The following is a 19606-nucleotide window of genomic DNA, read 5'->3' on the forward strand; positions in this document are numbered from 1 at the left end:
ATGATACTTCATGCATGTCTACCGCTATTCGCGCTGAAGATGCAAGTCTTGCTGTAATTATTTGGTGGCAACACCCGACTTTATGTACATAGGCCCATGGCAGCATTTCTTTCACTATAAGTTTAATATGTACAATAATATGTTGCAACTGTATTATAAAAGATAAAATACAATAGATATTTGTTATAAAAATCGTAAATCTGATGTACACTATTACATTGTTAAGCCGTGTTTGTTTCAATGCTTGCCCCTTAAGTGTTTGTGAGTTACAGAGCTGTTGAAATCAGAGGGATGATTCCCAGTGGAAAAAACGTACATTGTTTATATCCGAGATTACAAGACCCCTGTGTCGTGAGCTGCGACCACCCAAACATTTCACATCACTGCCAAATAAACATTCAGGAATGTGAAAACTACGACCCTGAAGTGGCCCACCCACTGTTTGGACTAGTAAAGATGGTTCTTGAGCGTGTCTGTGCAGCAGGAACAGAAATATGTATTTATAGGTTCACATGGTGATGAAGCATGGACCAATAATTATTTTCACTAACCGTTTTATAGATAAACTTATTTTTAAATCAAAGTATTCACTGGCAGGCTGCTAACAAGGATGTTTTCCTTTTGTAGTACGCTGTGAACTGAATCGCCTTCCTACACTTCTAAATCTATAACAAACAATCATTTGCACAGGCAGGAAGAAGTTGCCAGTATTGCAAGGATAAGAAAACTAGAAGACATTTTTGAATGCTAATTATTTTTTTAATACAGTTCAATGTTACATAATGTCTTCTTGGTTAAATAAAAGGTAACAACAATGCTTTTAACACTGTTATGATCACTTTTCAACATGCTGCACAGCACTTACAATGCTCTACACTACAGCATAGTTTTAAGACATTGGCAAAGTCAATACCTCTGGCTAAACTCTTATAAGATCCCAAAGGTGAGACCTATTGGATATGTCAATGCTTGTTGAGGTTTGTTTTTATTGTTCTCTTTTGGAAGGATCTTGGTTGCCGTCTCTGAAGTTGATGGCTTGTGTGAGGCAGACTGTTTTCTTTGAGTAGAGGCGTTCAGCGTGTCTTCTGTGGAGCTGGTAGTGGGTGTTTTTGCTCTAGTAGGCGTTTGCACTCCTCTGAATATTTCAGCTTTCTTTTACTCTTTCCTTATAGATACAATCAGAGGGTGTCACTCAACATCCCTAACCTGGGCAACACCAGTCAGCAGGAATATAAAATGTCCTCTGTGCCAAACACATCTCAGAACTATGCCAAAGTCATCAAGGAGCATGGGTAAGTGAATGTCGCAAGGAAACAGTCATGTGGCATCTGTAAATGTTGTTTTAAACTGGAGCGAGGGTGAAGGATGGAACTCGAAGAAATCTTTTTATCATACGAAGTTAAATGCCTGGTAAGTCCCAAGTAATGCCGTCTTTGTCAGGTAATTGGGCTCTCCTTTTTTTTAAACAACAAATATTGCCTAGAAACCAACATGTTACTTTCCTGTGTCGTGCATTCCACATAGGTTTTTATCAGTGAGCAGCTGCAGAATCCTGGATTACTTTAGAAAACCTATTTTAGGGGCTCGACTTCACAAACATGCACCATATTGTATGAAGCCCACAGCTTCATGTATGCTCTTGGCAGATGTGGAGCTCTTCTGTGCCATTCTGCTTGCCTTTAAAGACATAAACACTATAGTATTCCGAAGATAGTAAACATGATTCCATATAAGTCCCCCTAACTGCAAATGTATTCATTTGTGGATATATTTCTAAGATTGGTTAGATTCAATGTTCTTGAAATTAAGTCCGTAATAGGCATCCATTATTAAGAGGGTTGAAGCGCATACCTGTACAAGTAGTACATTTTAAGAGCTGCTTGGAAGTCTATCAGGTGATGTCAAGCACGTTTAGTTTCAGCATAATTGTTTTGTGTGATAATCTCTGCATTGACTAGAAGCGGCCACTTGCTTTTTGGTAAAATAATTAGCACTTAATAATTAAACAGATAGAGAAAGTTTAAACGTGAAGAAACAACATTGAATTTTTACCCAAACCCCTAATCGTTTTTTAATTAATTCTTGGTTTAACCCCTTTACTGATGAGGCTTTTCCCCTCCCACTGCTGAGCCTTTTTTCAGATTTTATGGCTTTGCACTTAAGCTTTCATAATCTCCTTCCCCATCCAAATGTATCAAGGCCATATTTGCATAGTTTGTTTCCCAATGTGTTGAGCATTCTAAAGGTAACCAGGGTTTGGGGATTCCTTTGGAGGGAACCTAGACAAAGTTTATATATATATATATATATATATATATATATATATATATATGTCAAAAAGATGCTCTGTTTGAAGGATCACACAACTGCAGGTAAGTTTTCACTTATTTTTTATTGCTTTCCCGAGGTTGAAAAGACATCCGTCATTGTTTTACTCGTCCCAACGCGTTTCAGTGCTTCCTGCACTTTCATCAGGGGATCATGGCAGGGCGGTTGTGAATGGCAGTTTCCGCCGTCTTTTTGTAAAAAACACACGGAATGTACTTGGTAGTACAAAATCCTTTGCACAGCATTTTGGGATCAGTAGTTTAGCCAAATAGTTCATACCCATAGTGGGTTCCGCCGAGGCATGTTTAATATTCAAGTTGCAGTGTCCTATTATCGGCACACCATCTGATTAGGTGCTTCAGTGCACCCCGGTTTTGCTTTTCTTCCTCGGTAATTTTCGCTCCTTCAGTCGCCTTTAGTAAACAGGGAATTCCTGTACATGGCCCCTCCACCGACGGCTCCCTCCTCCTTTCCGAGGTGGTGCTTCCTTCCACGACGCAGCTGTCGTGCAAAATTGTTGAAATCAAAAAGATGCTCTGCTTGAAGGATCACACAACTGCAGGTAAGTTTTCACTTATTTTTATTGCTTTCCCGAGGTTGAAAAGACATCCGTCATTGTTTTACTCGTCCCAACGCGTTTCAGTGCTTCCTGCACTTTCATCAGGGGATCATGGCAGGGCGGTTGTGAATGGCAGTTTCCGCCGTCTTTTTGTAAAAAACACACGGAATGTACTTGGTAGTACAAAATCCTTTGCAAAACAATGACGGATACCGAGGAAGAAAAGCAAAACCGGGGTGCACTGAGGCACCTAATCAGATGGTGTGCCGATAATAGGACACTGCAACTTGAATATTAAACATGCCTCGGCGGAACCCACTATGGGTATGAACTATTTGGCTAAACTACTGATCCCAAAATGCTGTGCAAAGGATTTTGTACTACCAAGTACATTCCGTGTGTTTTTTACAAAAAGACGGTGGAAACAGCCATTCACAACCGCCCTGCCATGATCCCCTGATGAAAGTGCCGGAAGCACTGAAACGCGTTGGGACGAGTAAAACAATGACGGATGTCTTTTCAACCTCGGGAAAGCAATAAAAATAAGTGAAAACTTACCTGCAGTTGTGTGATCCTTCAAGCAGAGCATCTTTTTGATTTTATATATATATATATATATATATATATATATATATATATATATATATATATGTATATATATATATATATGTATATATATATATGTATATATATATATATATATGTATATATATATATATCAAGAAAGTATGCAGGAAGCCCTTGTGGAGAAAGACCATACACGAAATGGATTCAATTCCTTCTTTATTTTCGTCAGCTTGCCAGCAGGTTATCAGCATCAGTGTCCTCAAACAAATATTCGCCAGACGCGTTTCGAGAGCGAAGCTCTCTTTCTCAATGGCTAAGGTTCCAGTCACTCGAGAATGCTTTAAATTGCGCACCAATTAAACAGTCCCCGCCCACTGGGCGTGTCTCATCACAGCAGCGTTATGGGATTTGTAGTGCCGGTATTTTCCAAGTGGGTGCATTCTCAGTTCAATTGAACCCCATAAATTCCAAGTGGATAGGGCACACATATGCTGGACCCCCGCCCCGCTTTGCAGCTGACGAAGAAGTGAAACGGAGGCCCCCCTGCAGGGCTCCCGGTTCGTTCGTGTCCTTGTTGACCCTGGGTAGGTGTCAGCTCTGGCTCTGCATACGCAGCAGGTCGCTTCTCCCCGACCGGGACGGCCGGATTTAACATCAAGAAAGTATGCAGGAAGCCCTTGTGGAGAAAGACCATACACGAAATGGATTCAATTCCTTCTTTATTTTCGTCAGCTTGCCAGCAGGTTATCAGCATCAGTGTCCTCAAACAAATATTCGCCAGACGCGTTTCGAGAGCGAAGCTCTCTTTCTCAATGGCTAAGGTTCCAGTCACTCGAGAATGCTTTAAATTGCGCACCAATTAAACAGTCCCCGCCCACTGGGCGTGTCTCATCACAGCAGCGTTATGGGATTTGTAGTGCCGGTATTTTCCAAGTGGGTGCATTCTCAGTTCAATTGAACCCCATAAATTCCAAGTGGATAGGGCACACATATGCTGGACCCCCGCCCCGCTTTGCAGCTGACGAAGAAGTGAAACGGAGGCCCCCCTGCAGGGCTCCCGGTTCGTTCGTGTCCTTGTTGACCCTGGGTAGGTGTCAGCTCTGGCTCTGCATACGCAGCAGGTCGCTTCTCCCCGACCGGGACGGCCGGATTTAACATCAAGAAAGTATGCAGGAAGCCCTTGTGGAGAAAGACCATACACGAAATGGATTCAATTCCTTCTTTATTTTCGTCAGCTTGCCAGCAGGTTATCAGCATCAGTGTCCTCAAACAAATATTCGCCAGACGCGTTTCGAGAGCGAAGCTCTCTTTCTCAATGGCTAAGGTTCCAGTCACTCGAGAATGCTTTAAATTGCGCACCAATTAAACAGTCCCCGCCCACTGGGCGTGTCTCATCACAGCAGCGTTATGGGATTTGTAGTGCCGGTATTTTCCAAGTGGGTGCATTCTCAGTTCAATTGAACCCCATAAATTCCAAGTGGATAGGGCACACATATGCTGGACCCCCGCCCCGCTTTGCAGCTGACGAAGAAGTGAAACGGAGGCCCCCCTGCAGGGCTCCCGGTTCGTTCGTGTCCTTGTTGACCCTGGGTAGGTGTCAGCTCTGGCTCTGCATACGCAGCAGGTCGCTTCTCCCCGACCGGGACGGCCGGATTTAACATCAAGAAAGTATGCAGGAAGCCCTTGTGGAGAAAGACCATACACGAAATGGATTCAATTCCTTCTTTATTTTCGTCAGCTTGCCAGCAGGTTATCAGCATCAGTGTCCTCAAACAAATATTCGCCAGACGCGTTTCGAGAGCGAAGCTCTCTTTCTCAATGGCTAAGGTTCCAGTCACTCGAGAATGCTTTAAATTGCGCACCAATTAAACAGTCCCCGCCCACTGGGCGTGTCTCATCACAGCAGCGTTATGGGATTTGTAGTGCCGGTATTTTCCAAGTGGGTGCATTCTCAGTTCAATTGAACCCCATAAATTCCAAGTGGATAGGGCACACATATGCTGGACCCCCGCCCCGCTTTGCAGCTGACGAAGAAGTGAAACGGAGGCCCCCCTGCAGGGCTCCCGGTTCGTTCGTGTCCTTGTTGACCCTGGGTAGGTGTCAGCTCTGGCTCTGCATACGCAGCAGGTCGCTTCTCCCCGACCGGGACGGCCGGATTTAACATCAAGAAAGTATGCAGGAAGCCCTTGTGGAGAAAGACCATACACGAAATGGATTCAATTCCTTCTTTATTTTCGTCAGCTTGCCAGCAGGTTATCAGCATCAGTGTCCTCAAACAAATATTCGCCAGACGCGTTTCGAGAGCGAAGCTCTCTTTCTCAATGGCTAAGGTTCCAGTCACTCGAGAATGCTTTAAATTGCGCACCAATTAAACAGTCCCCGCCCACTGGGCGTGTCTCATCACAGCAGCGTTATGGGATTTGTAGTGCCGGTATTTTCCAAGTGGGTGCATTCTCAGTTCAATTGAACCCCATAAATTCCAAGTGGATAGGGCACACATATGCTGGACCCCCGCCCCGCTTTGCAGCTGACGAAGAAGTGAAACGGAGGCCCCCCTGCAGGGCTCCCGGTTCGTTCGTGTCCTTGTCGACCCTGGGTAGGTGTCAGCTCTGGCTCTGCATACGCAGCAGGTCGCTTCTCCCCGACCGGGACGGCCGGATTTAACATCAAGAAAGTATGCAGGAAGCCCTTGTGGAGAAAGACCATACACGAAATGGATTCAATTCCTTCTTTATTTTCGTCAGCTTGCCAGCAGGTTATCAGCATCAGTGTCCTCAAACAAATATTCGCCAGACGCGTTTCGAGAGCGAAGCTCTCTTTCTCAATGGCTAAGGTTCCAGTCACTCGAGAATGCTTTAAATTGCGCACCAATTAAACAGTCCCCGCCCACTGGGCGTGTCTCATCACAGCAGCGTTATGGGATTTGTAGTGCCGGTATTTTCCAAGTGGGTGCATTCTCAGTTCAATTGAACCCCATAAATTCCAAGTGGATAGGGCACACATATGCTGGACCCCCGCCCCGCTTTGCAGCTGACGAAGAAGTGAAACGGAGGCCCCCCTGCAGGGCTCCCGGTTCGTATGTGTCCTTGTTGACCCTGGGTAGGTGTCAGCTCTGGCTCTGCATACGCAGCAGGTCGCTTCTCCCCGACCGGGACGGCCGGATTTAACATCAAGAAAGTATGCAGGAAGCCCTTGTGGAGAAAGACCATACACGAAATGGATTCAATTCCTTCTTTATTTTCGTCAGCTTGCCAGCAGGTTATCAGCATCAGTGTCCTCAAACAAATATTCGCCAGACGCGTTTCGAGAGCGAAGCTCTCTTTCTCAATGGCTAAGGTTCCAGTCACTCGAGAATGCTTTAAATTGCGCACCAATTAAACAGTCCCCGCCCACTGGGCGTGTCTCATCACAGCAGCGTTATGGGATTTGTAGTGCCGGTATTTTCCAAGTGGGTGCATTCTCAGTTCAATTGAACCCCATAAATTCCAAGTGGATAGGGCACACATATGCTGGACCCCCGCCCCGCTTTGCAGCTGACGAAGAAGTGAAACGGAGGCCCCCCTGCAGGGCTCCCGGTTCGTTCGTGTCCTTGTTGACCCTGGGTAGGTGTCAGCTCTGGCTCTGCATACGCAGCAGGTCGCTTCTCCCCGACCGGGACGGCCGGATTTAACATCAAGAAAGTATGCAGGAAGCCCTTGTGGAGAAAGACCATACACGAAATGGATTCAATTCCTTCTTTATTTTCGTCAGCTTGCCAGCAGGTTATCAGCATCAGTGTCCTCAAACAAATATTCGCCAGACGCGTTTCGAGAGCGAAGCTCTCTTTCTCAATGGCTAAGGTTCCAGTCACTCGAGAATGCTTTAAATTGCGCACCAATTAAACAGTCCCCGCCCACTGGGCGTGTCTCATCACAGCAGCGTTATGGGATTTGTAGTGCCGGTATTTTCCAAGTGGGTGCATTCTCAGTTCAATTGAACCCCATAAATTCCAAGTGGATAGGGCACACATATGCTGGACCCCCGCCCCGCTTTGCAGCTGACGAAGAAGTGAAACGGAGGCCCCCCTGCAGGGCTCCCGGTTCGTTCGTGTCCTTGTTGACCCTGGGTAGGTGTCAGCTCTGGCTCTGCATACGCAGCAGGTCGCTTCTCCCCGACCGGGACGGCCGGATTTAACATCAAGAAAGTATGCAGGAAGCCCTTGTGGAGAAAGACCATACACGAAATGGATTCAATTCCTTCTTTATTTTCGTCAGCTTGCCAGCAGGTTATCAGCATCAGTGTCCTCAAACAAATATTCGCCAGACGCGTTTCGAGAGCGAAGCTCTCTTTCTCAATGGCTAAGGTTCCAGTCACTCGAGAATGCTTTAAATTGCGCACCAATTAAACAGTCCCCGCCCACTGGGCGTGTCTCATCACAGCAGCGTTATGGGATTTGTAGTGCCGGTATTTTCCAAGTGGGTGCATTCTCAGTTCAATTGAACCCCATAAATTCCAAGTGGATAGGGCACACATATGCTGGACCCCCGCCCCGCTTTGCAGCTGACGAAGAAGTGAAACGGAGGCCCCCCTGCAGGGCTCCCGGTTCGTTCGTGTCCTTGTTGACCCTGGGTAGGTGTCAGCTCTGGCTCTGCATACGCAGCAGGTCGCTTCTCCCCGACCGGGACGGCCGGATTTAACATCAAGAAAGTATGCAGGAAGCCCTTGTGGAGAAAGACCATACACGAAATGGATTAAATTCCTTCTTTATTTTCGTCAGCTTGCCAGCAGGTTATCAGCATCAGTGTCCTCAAACAAATATTCGCCAGACGCGTTTCGAGAGCGAAGCTCTCTTTCTCAATGGCTAAGGTTCCAGTCACTCGAGAATGCTTTAAATTGCGCACCAATTAAACAGTCCCCGCCCACTGGGCGTGTCTCATCACAGCAGCGTTATGGGATTTGTAGTGCCGGTATTTTCCAAGTGGGTGCATTCTCAGTTCAATTGAACCCCATAAATTCCAAGTGGATAGGGCACACATATGCTGGACCCCCGCCCCGCTTTGCAGCTGACGAAGAAGTGAAACGGAGGCCCCCCTGCAGGGCTCCCGGTTCGTTCGTGTCCTTGTTGACCCTGGGTAGGTGTCAGCTCTGGCTCTGCATACGCAGCAGGTCGCTTCTCCCCGACCGGGACGGCCGGATTTAACATCAAGAAAGTATGCAGGAAGCCCTTGTGGAGAAAGACCATACACGAAATGGATTCAATTCCTTCTTTATTTTCGTCAGCTTGCCAGCAGGTTATCAGCATCAGTGTCCTCAAACAAATATTCGCCAGACGCGTTTCGAGAGCGAAGCTCTCTTTCTCAATGGCTAAGGTTCCAGTCACTCGAGAATGCTTTAAATTGCGCACCAATTAAACAGTCCCCGCCCACTGGGCGTGTCTCATCACAGCAGCGTTATGGGATTTGTAGTGCCGGTATTTTATATATGTGTGTGTGTGTGATTTAAATATATATATATGAAAAAAGCACAGTTCATGAAAGTGTTTTTCTCATAAAAAATGGCAACAACAAAAGGTTTGCAATGCTATGACCACCAGTTTTCAGGAATTGGTAGAGTTGTGAGACAAATTTACCACAGTTTTTGCATTTTTCTAAGCGGTAGTCTATTTTTCATATTTTATGTGGTGTCTACCTACTTGCACTTTGTGGTGGTAATAGGCAAAAACCCAGAAAGGTATACCTTTCGCAAAACGTAGCGAAATTCAGAATTCACCAAAGGGTCATTTGTAAAGATCACTCATGGTTTTTCCTAAGAGACTGATTATTGCTGATTATTGCTGAGTCGGCAGACGACGGACAGAGCGGGGGCCTCGATATCCTGAGTCAGGTCCAGGTGAGGTGAGGTCCAGTCCCCGGTCAAGACGGATGCCATCTGCATCCCTTGAAGCAGAGGAGCAGTAGAAGTAGGTTGTATTCATTCCAACCTTAGGGTGATGATAATTTTTTCACCTTAATTTTTCACGTTATTTTTTGTAGATTGACTCTTGCAGTAGCAAATTTTAGGAACAGCGGTCCTGAAGAAAGCCGAGGACGTGTTTACCCTATTGGCTGAAACATGTTGGCCTTGATATTTGCAGTTATTTGTTAATACTGCTTCTTGCACTGTTAGAATTTTAGATTAGTGTGTGGGGTGATATTTCTAATAAAACTTTGTTTCTCTCCTCACAACTCTGTTAATCACTACGCACTTTTATTTATTTGCACTGCACTCAATTCCCACGTGGTCATGGACTTTAAGGACGTGTAATCTGTCCTTTTTTTTCCTATGGGACTCTTGTCCTGATTCCATTGAGCAAACGCCCCTTTTTGGAAGTTAGTCTCTATGATCAAGAGACCTATGATCCATATGGGTGGATAACCAAATGATAAGATTGATCACACTGACGATTGATGGGAATCCAAGCTTTGCTCAATGATTTACTTTCCACTTCAGTGAGTAGCTTGAGATACTAGGTGGCAGTACGTATATTAGACCCCCAGTTCTGTTGGTTATTGTTGATGGCTACATTGTGACAGCCGCTCAATTTTAGATTGATGGCTGAGTGGTCAGAGACAAGCCTTGGTTTAATAGCGGATTCTTCAATCAGGTGTGTGTGGCTCCCTGACCTTAGAATGTAGTCTATCCTTGTGTGTGACCTGTGAGGGTTGGAGTAGAAGGACTCTGGTCTCTCTTGGAGCCTGGGCGGGCTTTACTTTAAAACTGCTTTGCTACAGACCATCACATTTGCCAGGAGGGTCAAGGAATTGCAGGCACTCTCCTTGTATTACCCTCTATCTCGGCAAACCGGATACTCTGGGCACATGCTGCCTTCCTTCCAAATATTGACTCCTTTCCATGTAGGTCAGAACATCACTTTTTTTACTCCGCTTCATACTTCTAAAGAGGAGGAGAGACTCCACCATCTGGACCCACAAATAGCAATGTTGTTCTACCTTGATTGCACACGAGAGTTCCGGGTGAATGATCAATTCTTCAAAGGGTATGTCGGGGCCAAGAAAGAGAAGGCTGTGCAGAAACGGACTATCTTAAGATGGATTGTGCGCTGCATGTATATCGGCTACACATTAGCCAAGAATCAACCCCCTGAGAGCTTATGTGCTCACTCCACCACAGCCAATGCTGTGATTACTGTGTAAGCTGAGTCCCTCTCCTGATTTTCTGTCGGGAAACAACATGGACACCTCTGCACATATCTACCAAGTGTTATTGCTTCGACATTCCAGTCTGCTGTGATGTGCGTTTTGATCGCTCTATCCTGTAGAACTTTCTGGTTTAAATCCTTTTTTCACACCCACCTTCTAGAAGGTATTGCTTGAGTATCTTTTCTAAGGTCAAGAATATGTGGCTGGAAGTCTTTATCAGAAGAACAAGTTACTTACGTTTGGTAAAGCTTTGTCTGTTCAAGACTACCTAGCTGCAGATTCCTTACTGACCCTCGCATCGTAGCCACTTAGTGAACTGATTAAAGAGTGAGGGTCACCCTTCTAAGAGCCTTAGAAATTCGTACCAATTGTCGGTCTTAATCGTGGCTCTACGCTGCTGGTGTTGAACGTCATGTGCCGGGGTGGTGTCTATATTGGCACAGTGCATCTTTTTTAAATTTTTTTATTTTTTATAGAGCAATAAAATTTGATACAATGATATGATGGCGAAGGTAAAAACAATTCAAGATAAATAGAAACAGATGTACAATTCATGATGTGGGAATAAATTCATTAATGAAAATACTATACAGATAAAGAATACTAACTTCAAATCATATTCTGGTTCTAGCCTCCCTCCATTTCAAAACAGGAGCCCAAAGGCGTTTTCCCATCTCCCGCTTTTTAACTCCTTTGAATTCATATAAACAGGACTCGATAATATGAATACCCAGGAGTCTCGAGAGCCACATCTGAAAGGAGGGTGCATTTGCATCTTTCCATCCAGCTGAAATCAGTATTCGCAGCACAGCTACTGACATAAAAACAAGGGCTTCCTCATCCTCTTCCAGAGCCAATTTTGATTCTGTACCCATTAATACTAGCGTAGGGGATAGATCGATCTTATGACCTAGCAGCCCCTCCCAGAATTTCATTATCTCATCGTTAAGTGAGTCCAGCCTATCACATGTGACAAACATATATACTATGTCTGCTTGAGGTGAGTTACATCTGGGGCAGCAATCATCGGACCTAACACCCTATGCAAATAATTTGGCCGGAGTATGATACAAATTAAAAACTGTTTTATAGTGCTGGGCGCGTAGATTAGAAGCCCGGAAAAGCTTTTTATTCAAATCAAGAGCGAGGTCTAGATAGACATCGGGGTCGCCCAGTTTAATAGCCCAGGCACTTTCCATTTTCCCGATGACATCCTGAATCCTTTCTACCAGGTGATTATAAATTACTTTAATCTTTCTACACCCTCTAACCAGGGCCTCAACAACAGGAATATCTACTTTGGGCTTTAATTTAGGTCTTATGCTCCTTAACGTGCGAGCGATTTGTTCACATAGGAACCAATGAGTAGCTGGGATGCCAACTTTTGCAGCTCCTCAAACCCTATAATCTGATCCCCTTCCATAACGTCTTCAATGGTCTTAACCCCTATTTGCTTCCAATCCTGAAGATTCCTATCCGTCCTCAATTGTGGCAACAAACATGAATTAGCCAAATGAAGATAGGAATTTACTTTTGGGGCTTTAAAATATTTCAGGATATTTTTCCAAACGGACCAGGCCACATATAGAGTCTTATAACGTGCCTTTTTATAGAACCTATGTTCGACTTCACGGAGCAAAAGACCGGTGGCATTCCTGCCCAGCAACATTTCATAGATTGGGGGTGGTCCCTGGATCCCAAAGTTTGAGTTTTCCCCTACAGGTCTTGCATCAGTTTGAACCAGGATAGACATTTGAATTAGGAGGCAGGACCAATGATACAATCTAAGATTAGGGAGTGCCATACCACCCCTTTCCCTTGGCAGTGACATGAAACTAGTGGAGCGTCTAATCTTGCCGTACTGCCATATAAACGTTATAAAGACTGACTCCATCTTATTCATTGTTTTATCATCTATGCAAAGGGGGATAGCCCTAAAGAGGTACAAGACTCTGGGGAACATTACCATTTTTAAGGCATTGACCCTGCCTACCAAGGAAAGATGCAATACATCTATTCTTTTCAGTTCGGCCTCTATAGATTTGATTAAAGGGAGGTAGTTCTCTTCTACTATTCTTTCAACTGATGCATTAATTTTTACACCCAAATAAACCGCTGAGTCCACAAATCTAGAATCAGATTTCACAATATTTTTAGAACATATTATTTGAGTTTTTGATTCATTGAGGAGGTACCCAGAACCCAGACCAAAGTCCTTCGCCATCTGTACCAAAACCGGTAATGACTGCTGGGGGTTCGTTGTGAGTATAGCCAGGTAATCCGCATACGCTAGAAGCTTATTAACATGTCCGTTAAAAATCACGGGAGGAATATTTGGGTTCTCTAATATTTTCTGGATGAAGGGGTCTATATATAAAGAGAAGAGGATAGGAGAACAGGGACAACCCTGACGCGTCCCTCTCTTTATATAAAATTTATCAGACTTTTCCCCCATAACCGTGACTTTCGCCGTCGGATCCAAATACATGGCCTTGAGCGCTCTGATGATTTTCTCCCCGAAACCTCTTCCTGCCAATATCCGCCAGAGAAAACCCAAATCAACGCGATCGAACGCTTTCTCTGCATCTAGGAGGATCATGGCGATCTCCCCCTCCCCCCCCCGTGACATCATGGGCGTCAAATAAAGTTATAGCTCTGCATGTATGGTCAGTTGTGCCCCGTCCTGGGACAAACCCATGCTGCTACGGGGAGAGGAGATCACCTATGATCCTGCCCAACCGCTTGGCCCAGATCTTTGAGTAAAGCTTTGTGTCTGTGTTGATCAGAGATATTGGCCGATAGGATCCTGGCTTCTCCGCTGGTTTCTCCTTTTTGTGAAAGATAATGATGTTAGTTTCCTTCCACGAATCAGGTGCAACCCCTGAGTACACAATGCCATTAAATAGGTCTACCAACATTGGAAGGATCTCACGTTCCAATGCTTTGTACACTTCCAAGGGGATCCCATCTGGGCCAGTGGCTTTTCCTGGCACTAGCTCCCGCAATGCAGTCAGGACCTCCTCATATGATATATCTTTATCAAGGTCCGCTCTGGATATCCCATTCAAACAAGGGCCGTTATCTGGCTACTTCTGCTCCTGGTTAATCTCAGTCTTTCCCACATCATACAATTTTTAATAAAAATTCTCAAAGACCCTCACAACCTCCTTAAATTCCGTATAAGTATTTCCCTCTTCCTCAATACAGGCGATATGATTTTTAGATTTTTCCTGCCTTAGCCGTAGGGCAAGGGCTCTACCGGCTTGCTCTCCTGTTTAATATCTTTTTGCCCTGGAGGCTTGAAAATCCCCCATTGCCCTATGTGTTACTTCCTTCTGCAGGGCCGCTTTAACAGCAACCAAAACATCGTGGCTTTCCTTACCATCTCCACCGGAGGCAATATCACTGATATGCTGTTCTTCCACGGTAGAGAGCTTGCCCATAAGTTTATCTACCTCCGCCCTATCCTCCCTTCTAAGTCTGGATGACCAACTAATCGTCTCTCCCCGTAAAGCGGTTTTGAAAGCCTCCCAGACCCCGTTCCGTGATGTACTATACCTATTTGCTGCAAAGTATTCTCCCGCCCATTTATTCAAATGATCTACAAACCTATCATCTGCCAACAATCTCCTTTCAAATGTCCGGGAAGATTTTGATCTCTCCACTCTTCCCAGATCATATATGAGCAATTGTGATCTGAGATCGCTCTTGGGAGTTTAATGATCTCTACCTTCTCTATTTCTGAAGAGGAGATGAAGAGGTAATCTAGTTTTGAATGCTTCTGAGCTGGGTTTGAAAAATATGTGTAGCCAGGATTCTGGGGTATTTTAGTTCGCCAAACGTCCTAAAGCCCATGCGAGCTGATAAGAGCCTGGACTGATCTAAAAACTCTGGGTTTCCGTCCTATGTAGAATATTCCATCACCCCAATCTGAAGAAATATTCAAATCTCCTGTTACAACTAAGGGGGTAGGCCAGCTAGCCAGCTCTACCTCTAAATAATCAAAGATTTTGGGCTCATCATCATTCGAGCCGTAGATAACACAAATGGTAAAGCCAAGATCCATTTCGGCGATTACCCATCTACCGTTGCTGTCCGTTCTCACTTTCCTGGCCTTACCCAGGGCGGTTCTTGCTAATATGGCCACTCCCCTAACAGTTGAGGATTGAGTGGAGCATGCCACCAGGTCAAATCCTTTTAAAAATAATAGATTTCTCTTAGCCCAGGGGAGATGGGTTTTCTGGAGACAGAGAACGTCTATTCTGTTATGCTTCACCACATATTCTAATCTTTGCCTTTTCTTCCAATCATTTAGACCTCCCACATTCATTGTACAAATTCTAATGTTCGATATCTAATTGAACATAATCTCCTACATCAAGAAACTGATCAAATATTTCTCTTACATTCATTTGCTCTTTTTGTCCTCTTTTGATATTGCACTCTTCCCTCCTTTCCTCTTTTTCCACCCCAGCTCCCACCTCCTCCCTGCCATCCCTCCCCCCACACAACCACCCAACCCGGCCCCTACCCCTGCCCTGCCACCCACCAACCACGCTACTCTGTGAGGCGCTCAGATCCGGTCTGAGCGTGTGATGGACCACGGTGCATGCGGTGAGAGCTACCACTTCATTACACCGAAAAATTAGCAAACATTTGGAGCTCGAAAAATTATAAATCTACAAAAAGGCAAACGCTAAATTCAGCAACAACCATAAGCCAGCAACCCATTCCATCGCTTATTAGTACGGCATTCGTCCTAAAAGACATTAGTCATTTTAGTCATTTTAGCTTCCTATGGAGTCCAAATAATCCTTTGCTTTGATCTCGGATGAGAAAAACAATGTCCTCCCTTCATTAATAATCTTCAGCTGCGCAGGATTTATTAGGAATGCCTGCATCTTTTTGTCCTGAAAGGGTTTAATCATGCTTCTTAAGCGCCAGCGTCTTTCTACCGTCGTGTGGCATAAATCTGGCTGCACGAAGAATGAAAACCCCTCACAAACTCGTTTAGCATTAGGTCTTGCTAAATCAAAAATAGCCTGTCGCAGAATAAAATTTTCTAGAAAGATCAAAATCGCCTTGGGTTTGTCCCCTTCTTTCATACTCTTTCTGACCTTGAAGGGGGTACGATGGACTCTCTGCAGCTCGTTAGACCAATTCCAGCTCTTTAATTCGGGTAAGGCCTGTTCGAAGAGTTTAATCATAAATGACCTAATGTCGCACCCTTCTGACCCCTCCGGGATTCCCAGAACTCTCAGGTTGTTTCTACGTAGCCTGTTCTCCATCTCCTCAAGCTTCCATTGGATGTCTACAACCCGAGAGCTTTGTGCATTGACCTTGGCCACAGCCACCCCCACCTCCGCTTCAGTTGAGACAATCCTGTCCTCCAAATTTGATACTCTGTCCCCGGTGTTAATGGAGGCCTTAGACAGCTTCCTAACCACGCCCTTCATTTTCCTCCTAGCTGCTTGTGATTTGCGATTCTCTTGGCGTGTCTCTTCTCTATGGGCTATGATCTCCTGATTGATTGTTTCTAATAATGACATGTGTGCTCTCTCAATGCCCGGGCTGTCCTGTACAGACAGAGAGGCAGAGTGATCCCAGCTCAGCTCACATCCAGGGTCTCTCGGGTCCTTCACTACAACTGCTGATGTTTTCAATGCGGTTGCAGGATGATCCGTCTCAGGCTCACTCTCAGTCCTCCAGGGAGCTGCAGTCGCCATCCCCCTCCTCCTCAGACCATTCCAGGCCATCAGAGGCTGAGAAGAAGGCTTCGCTTTGAGCCGCATCCCCTGCACCGGCTCCCACGACCTCGGTGGACTCACCCAGACTCAACTGCACAGGCTCCTTTCCACCAGCCTCAATACCGTCTATGTGGCTCTGAGCTTGTGCCTGCGCCTGATTTAGGGGGTCAGATGTTACCCCTAGAGTCACTGCTTGAACTTCAGTTAGGGCACCGAGCCCCCCTCCTTTCTCTGGCCCCTCGAGCACCCCCACTTTGCCCTGCGTTGACGCCTCGACTTCGATATGGGTAACATCAGTTTCCAAATTAGCATTATTAGCTGCATTTTTTTGCAGCATTTTCCAAATTGGCAGTCTCGCTGCACACAACCTGGGGTACCTGAAGTACCTCAGTCTCAGCCAAAGTCCGTTCTGCCAATTCAGGCGTACCCCCGGCTGCCTCTGCCTCTACCACCTTCCCCTTACCGGCTTTTGTGAGCATCTCAGCAATTGAGACTGTGGCCTGCCGGGTCCGGGTCATAGGTTGTTGCTTCTCCTTGGGGTTCTCCGGCATCTGCACTCCTGTCGTCTTTACGGCGCCATCCTCACGGAGATTTTTCTTCTTTGGTGCCGCTTTAGAGTTTTGGTTTATTTTTGGGGCCATTATCAGGCTGGGCGCTCCGCCTCCCCTCTGCCGCCTGCACAAGCTCCCAAACGGCTTCCACTTCGGGCGTTCTAGTCTCCTCGCCTGGCTTTCCCGCAACAGCGGCCTCCGTAGCTGACTCCGCCCTCCCTGGAAGCCGCGGCGTTTCGAGCAGGGAGAGAGAGCCGTCAGTGCAGCCACCAGCCCCTGCAATACACAAGCTGCCGATCCGCGGCAGGACAACGCTGCTAGCATGCCCCCAAGGGGTCCCCGACTGTTTCTCTGCCTCCAGATCCTGCAAAAGTGAGGTGAGCAGCAAGTCGGCGTTTTTTTTTGTTGCCGCTACATGTCCGTTTTCGCTCCTTCGGTCGGCAGCCCCACCGCAGCTCCTCTTTAGCCACTACTGAGCGGCTGCCATCTTGCCTCGCGATCAGAAACCGGCACAGTGCATCTCACTGCAGGTACGGATGGCACTACCCGACCAGTAGCCTAATGCCACCTACCGGCATGAAAGAGGACTACTCGAAAACTTCTGTTTCCAGTCTAATGCCTGGGGAATATTCTAAGGTGAAAAATATGGGACTAAATAGTCTCTACCACATAAGGCTTTAGTGAAGGTAAGCAACTTGTTCAATAGTGTATAAATTGAAGAGAGGCAGTCTGAGGACTGATTCTTGAGGAATCACAAAATTAAATGGGTGCAATGCACAGTCAGAGATTTACCAGGTAACTGAAAAAGAATCGCCAGAAAAGAAGCAGGAAATCACAGCACACCAATGCCTAGAGCACAGAGGAAAGAAAATAAGTAGGTATGGTGCTTCTCTGTGACAAAAGTAGCAGAAAGGTGAAGAATGGTGCAGTTAGATGCCTGTTTACTATGTTTTAAACGAAGAAGCAAGAGACAGAAAGCAAAGGCATTTTGGTTGAGCGACCAGGATGAAAACTAGATAGATTGTGTTTACAGAGAAAAGCTAAAATTTATGAAACAGCAGAATGTTTCACATCCTTGAGAGAAATGAGAGGAATTAATTGGCATGAAATTAGATAAATACTTGGGATCAAGAGAAAGTTTCATTAAGAGAGGAAGTATGAGTGCTGACTCGATAGTTGAAGGAAATGTTCCATAGATTGACTAAGGAGAGTATGTAAACAGTCAAAAGAAATTATATAGGTGCACTCCTTACAGACAGAAGATGATCCTCCGGAGAGACTGTAGGTTGAGCCACCTGAAGAATGGGTAAAACTTTGGGCTCCCAGACAGGAAAGAAAGAATTAAGACAATGTAGGGCATGATCAGAAGCGCATGTTGGAGATGGAAACCGCAATAGAAACAGACTAAATCAGAGAAGTTGAAGGAGAAGAAAGAGATAAACAGACGCTGTTAATCTTAGAAGTAAACAAGCAGCAAAAACCTGAGCAAAATAAGCAGAAGAAAATCATGGGCTTGCTCTGAGTTTGTGAAAGGAGAATTATTTAGCAGCTTTCAAATGAAGTGTTAACTGCTGTGAGCAGACATTGAGACAAGTGATCAGCCGACCAGTGTTTTAAGACCTGCATTTTCAAAACTATGCACAGAAGTACACCAAGAAGAAAGGTCAGACGTGAGCCAGGGTTGCAGATCCTTCAGTTTAGGTTTTATGCCTGGCACTAGCTTGTTGGTGGGAGTGATTTCCTAACCAATGAGGTAGACGTTCCCAGGTGCAACTCTACTCACTTTCATATCATTCCTGGGGATTGGGCCCTAAACAATCATACAGTGCCCTGCTGTCTACCAAAATCCAACATGGCACAATCTTTCTTTCCTCGGTCTGAGGTTTGGACACACCCCCAAGGTGTGTCTACCGAAATGAGGAACTCCAAGTGAAAACCTGTCTGTGACGTACATATGCAGTCTCCTACATATGGAGCCAAAGTCAAGTTTTACTATCGCCAAAATTATTACTTTTTGAAATATAAATATAGTTCAGAGTATCATCAGACAATCCGGAGTATCTCCACCAGGTGTCCCAGATCTTGTCACATTTGTTGAGGGCAGCCCATTGCATGGAACCTTCTCATACTCTGTATATTGATCCATACTTCTCGTCCATTCAATCATAGCTGGGATGTGTGCAGCATTCTCTCTCTGTGCCATGTCTTCTTTTGTGAGTAAAAAGTCTGTTCCCAACGGGGTGTGTTCGTCTTGAGCTGTACCAATCATCCATCCATCACCTCAAAAATGCATAACTTTTATATTGAATTCCCACAACTTGAATACAGTTGTATCTTCTCTGTACCATAACTTGGAATTTTGGAGGCACATCCAGTTTCCTTGAAACCAGACTGCATTGTTGTCTTCACACCCGGAGCAGGTGGGGGATATTATTAATCCAATCAGGACTACCCTGGTGGGAAAATAGGGATCGCTGTATCATTATTCCATCTGAATGAAACGTAGCTGAGCCAAAATGCCTGCTCTTATGGTGCCAGCCTGGCCAATTCGCCTAAGCCTCTAGAGGGGTCTATTAGTCTTATTATGGAAGGAAGCGTGTGATAATTACAGGTATCTCCAAAATTGAGAGTGATGAAGAGTGAATTAGTCTAAGTGTTTCAAGGGATTTAACATGT

At 45.4% G+C, this 19606-nt stretch overlaps 1 protein-coding gene across 2 annotated transcripts in view; it reads left to right on the forward strand.

Annotated features, from left to right (window-relative positions):
• The window catches only part of ABRAXAS2 (abraxas 2, BRISC complex subunit), a 291880-nt gene that overhangs the window by 214434 nt on the left and 57840 nt on the right, over nucleotides 1-19606 (forward strand). For both annotated transcript variants that reach the window (XM_078644029.1, XM_078644030.1), the window contains exon 6: nucleotides 1173-1292. In XM_078644029.1, the coding sequence (XP_078500155.1) occupies nucleotides 1173-1292 (120 nt within the window). The remainder of the gene's footprint in view (nucleotides 1-1172; nucleotides 1293-19606) is intronic.

The sequence above is a fragment of the Lissotriton helveticus genome, chromosome 5_1 (assembly GCF_964261635.1).
Source record: "Lissotriton helveticus chromosome 5_1, aLisHel1.1, whole genome shotgun sequence".
NCBI lineage: Eukaryota > Metazoa > Chordata > Amphibia > Caudata > Salamandridae > Lissotriton > Lissotriton helveticus.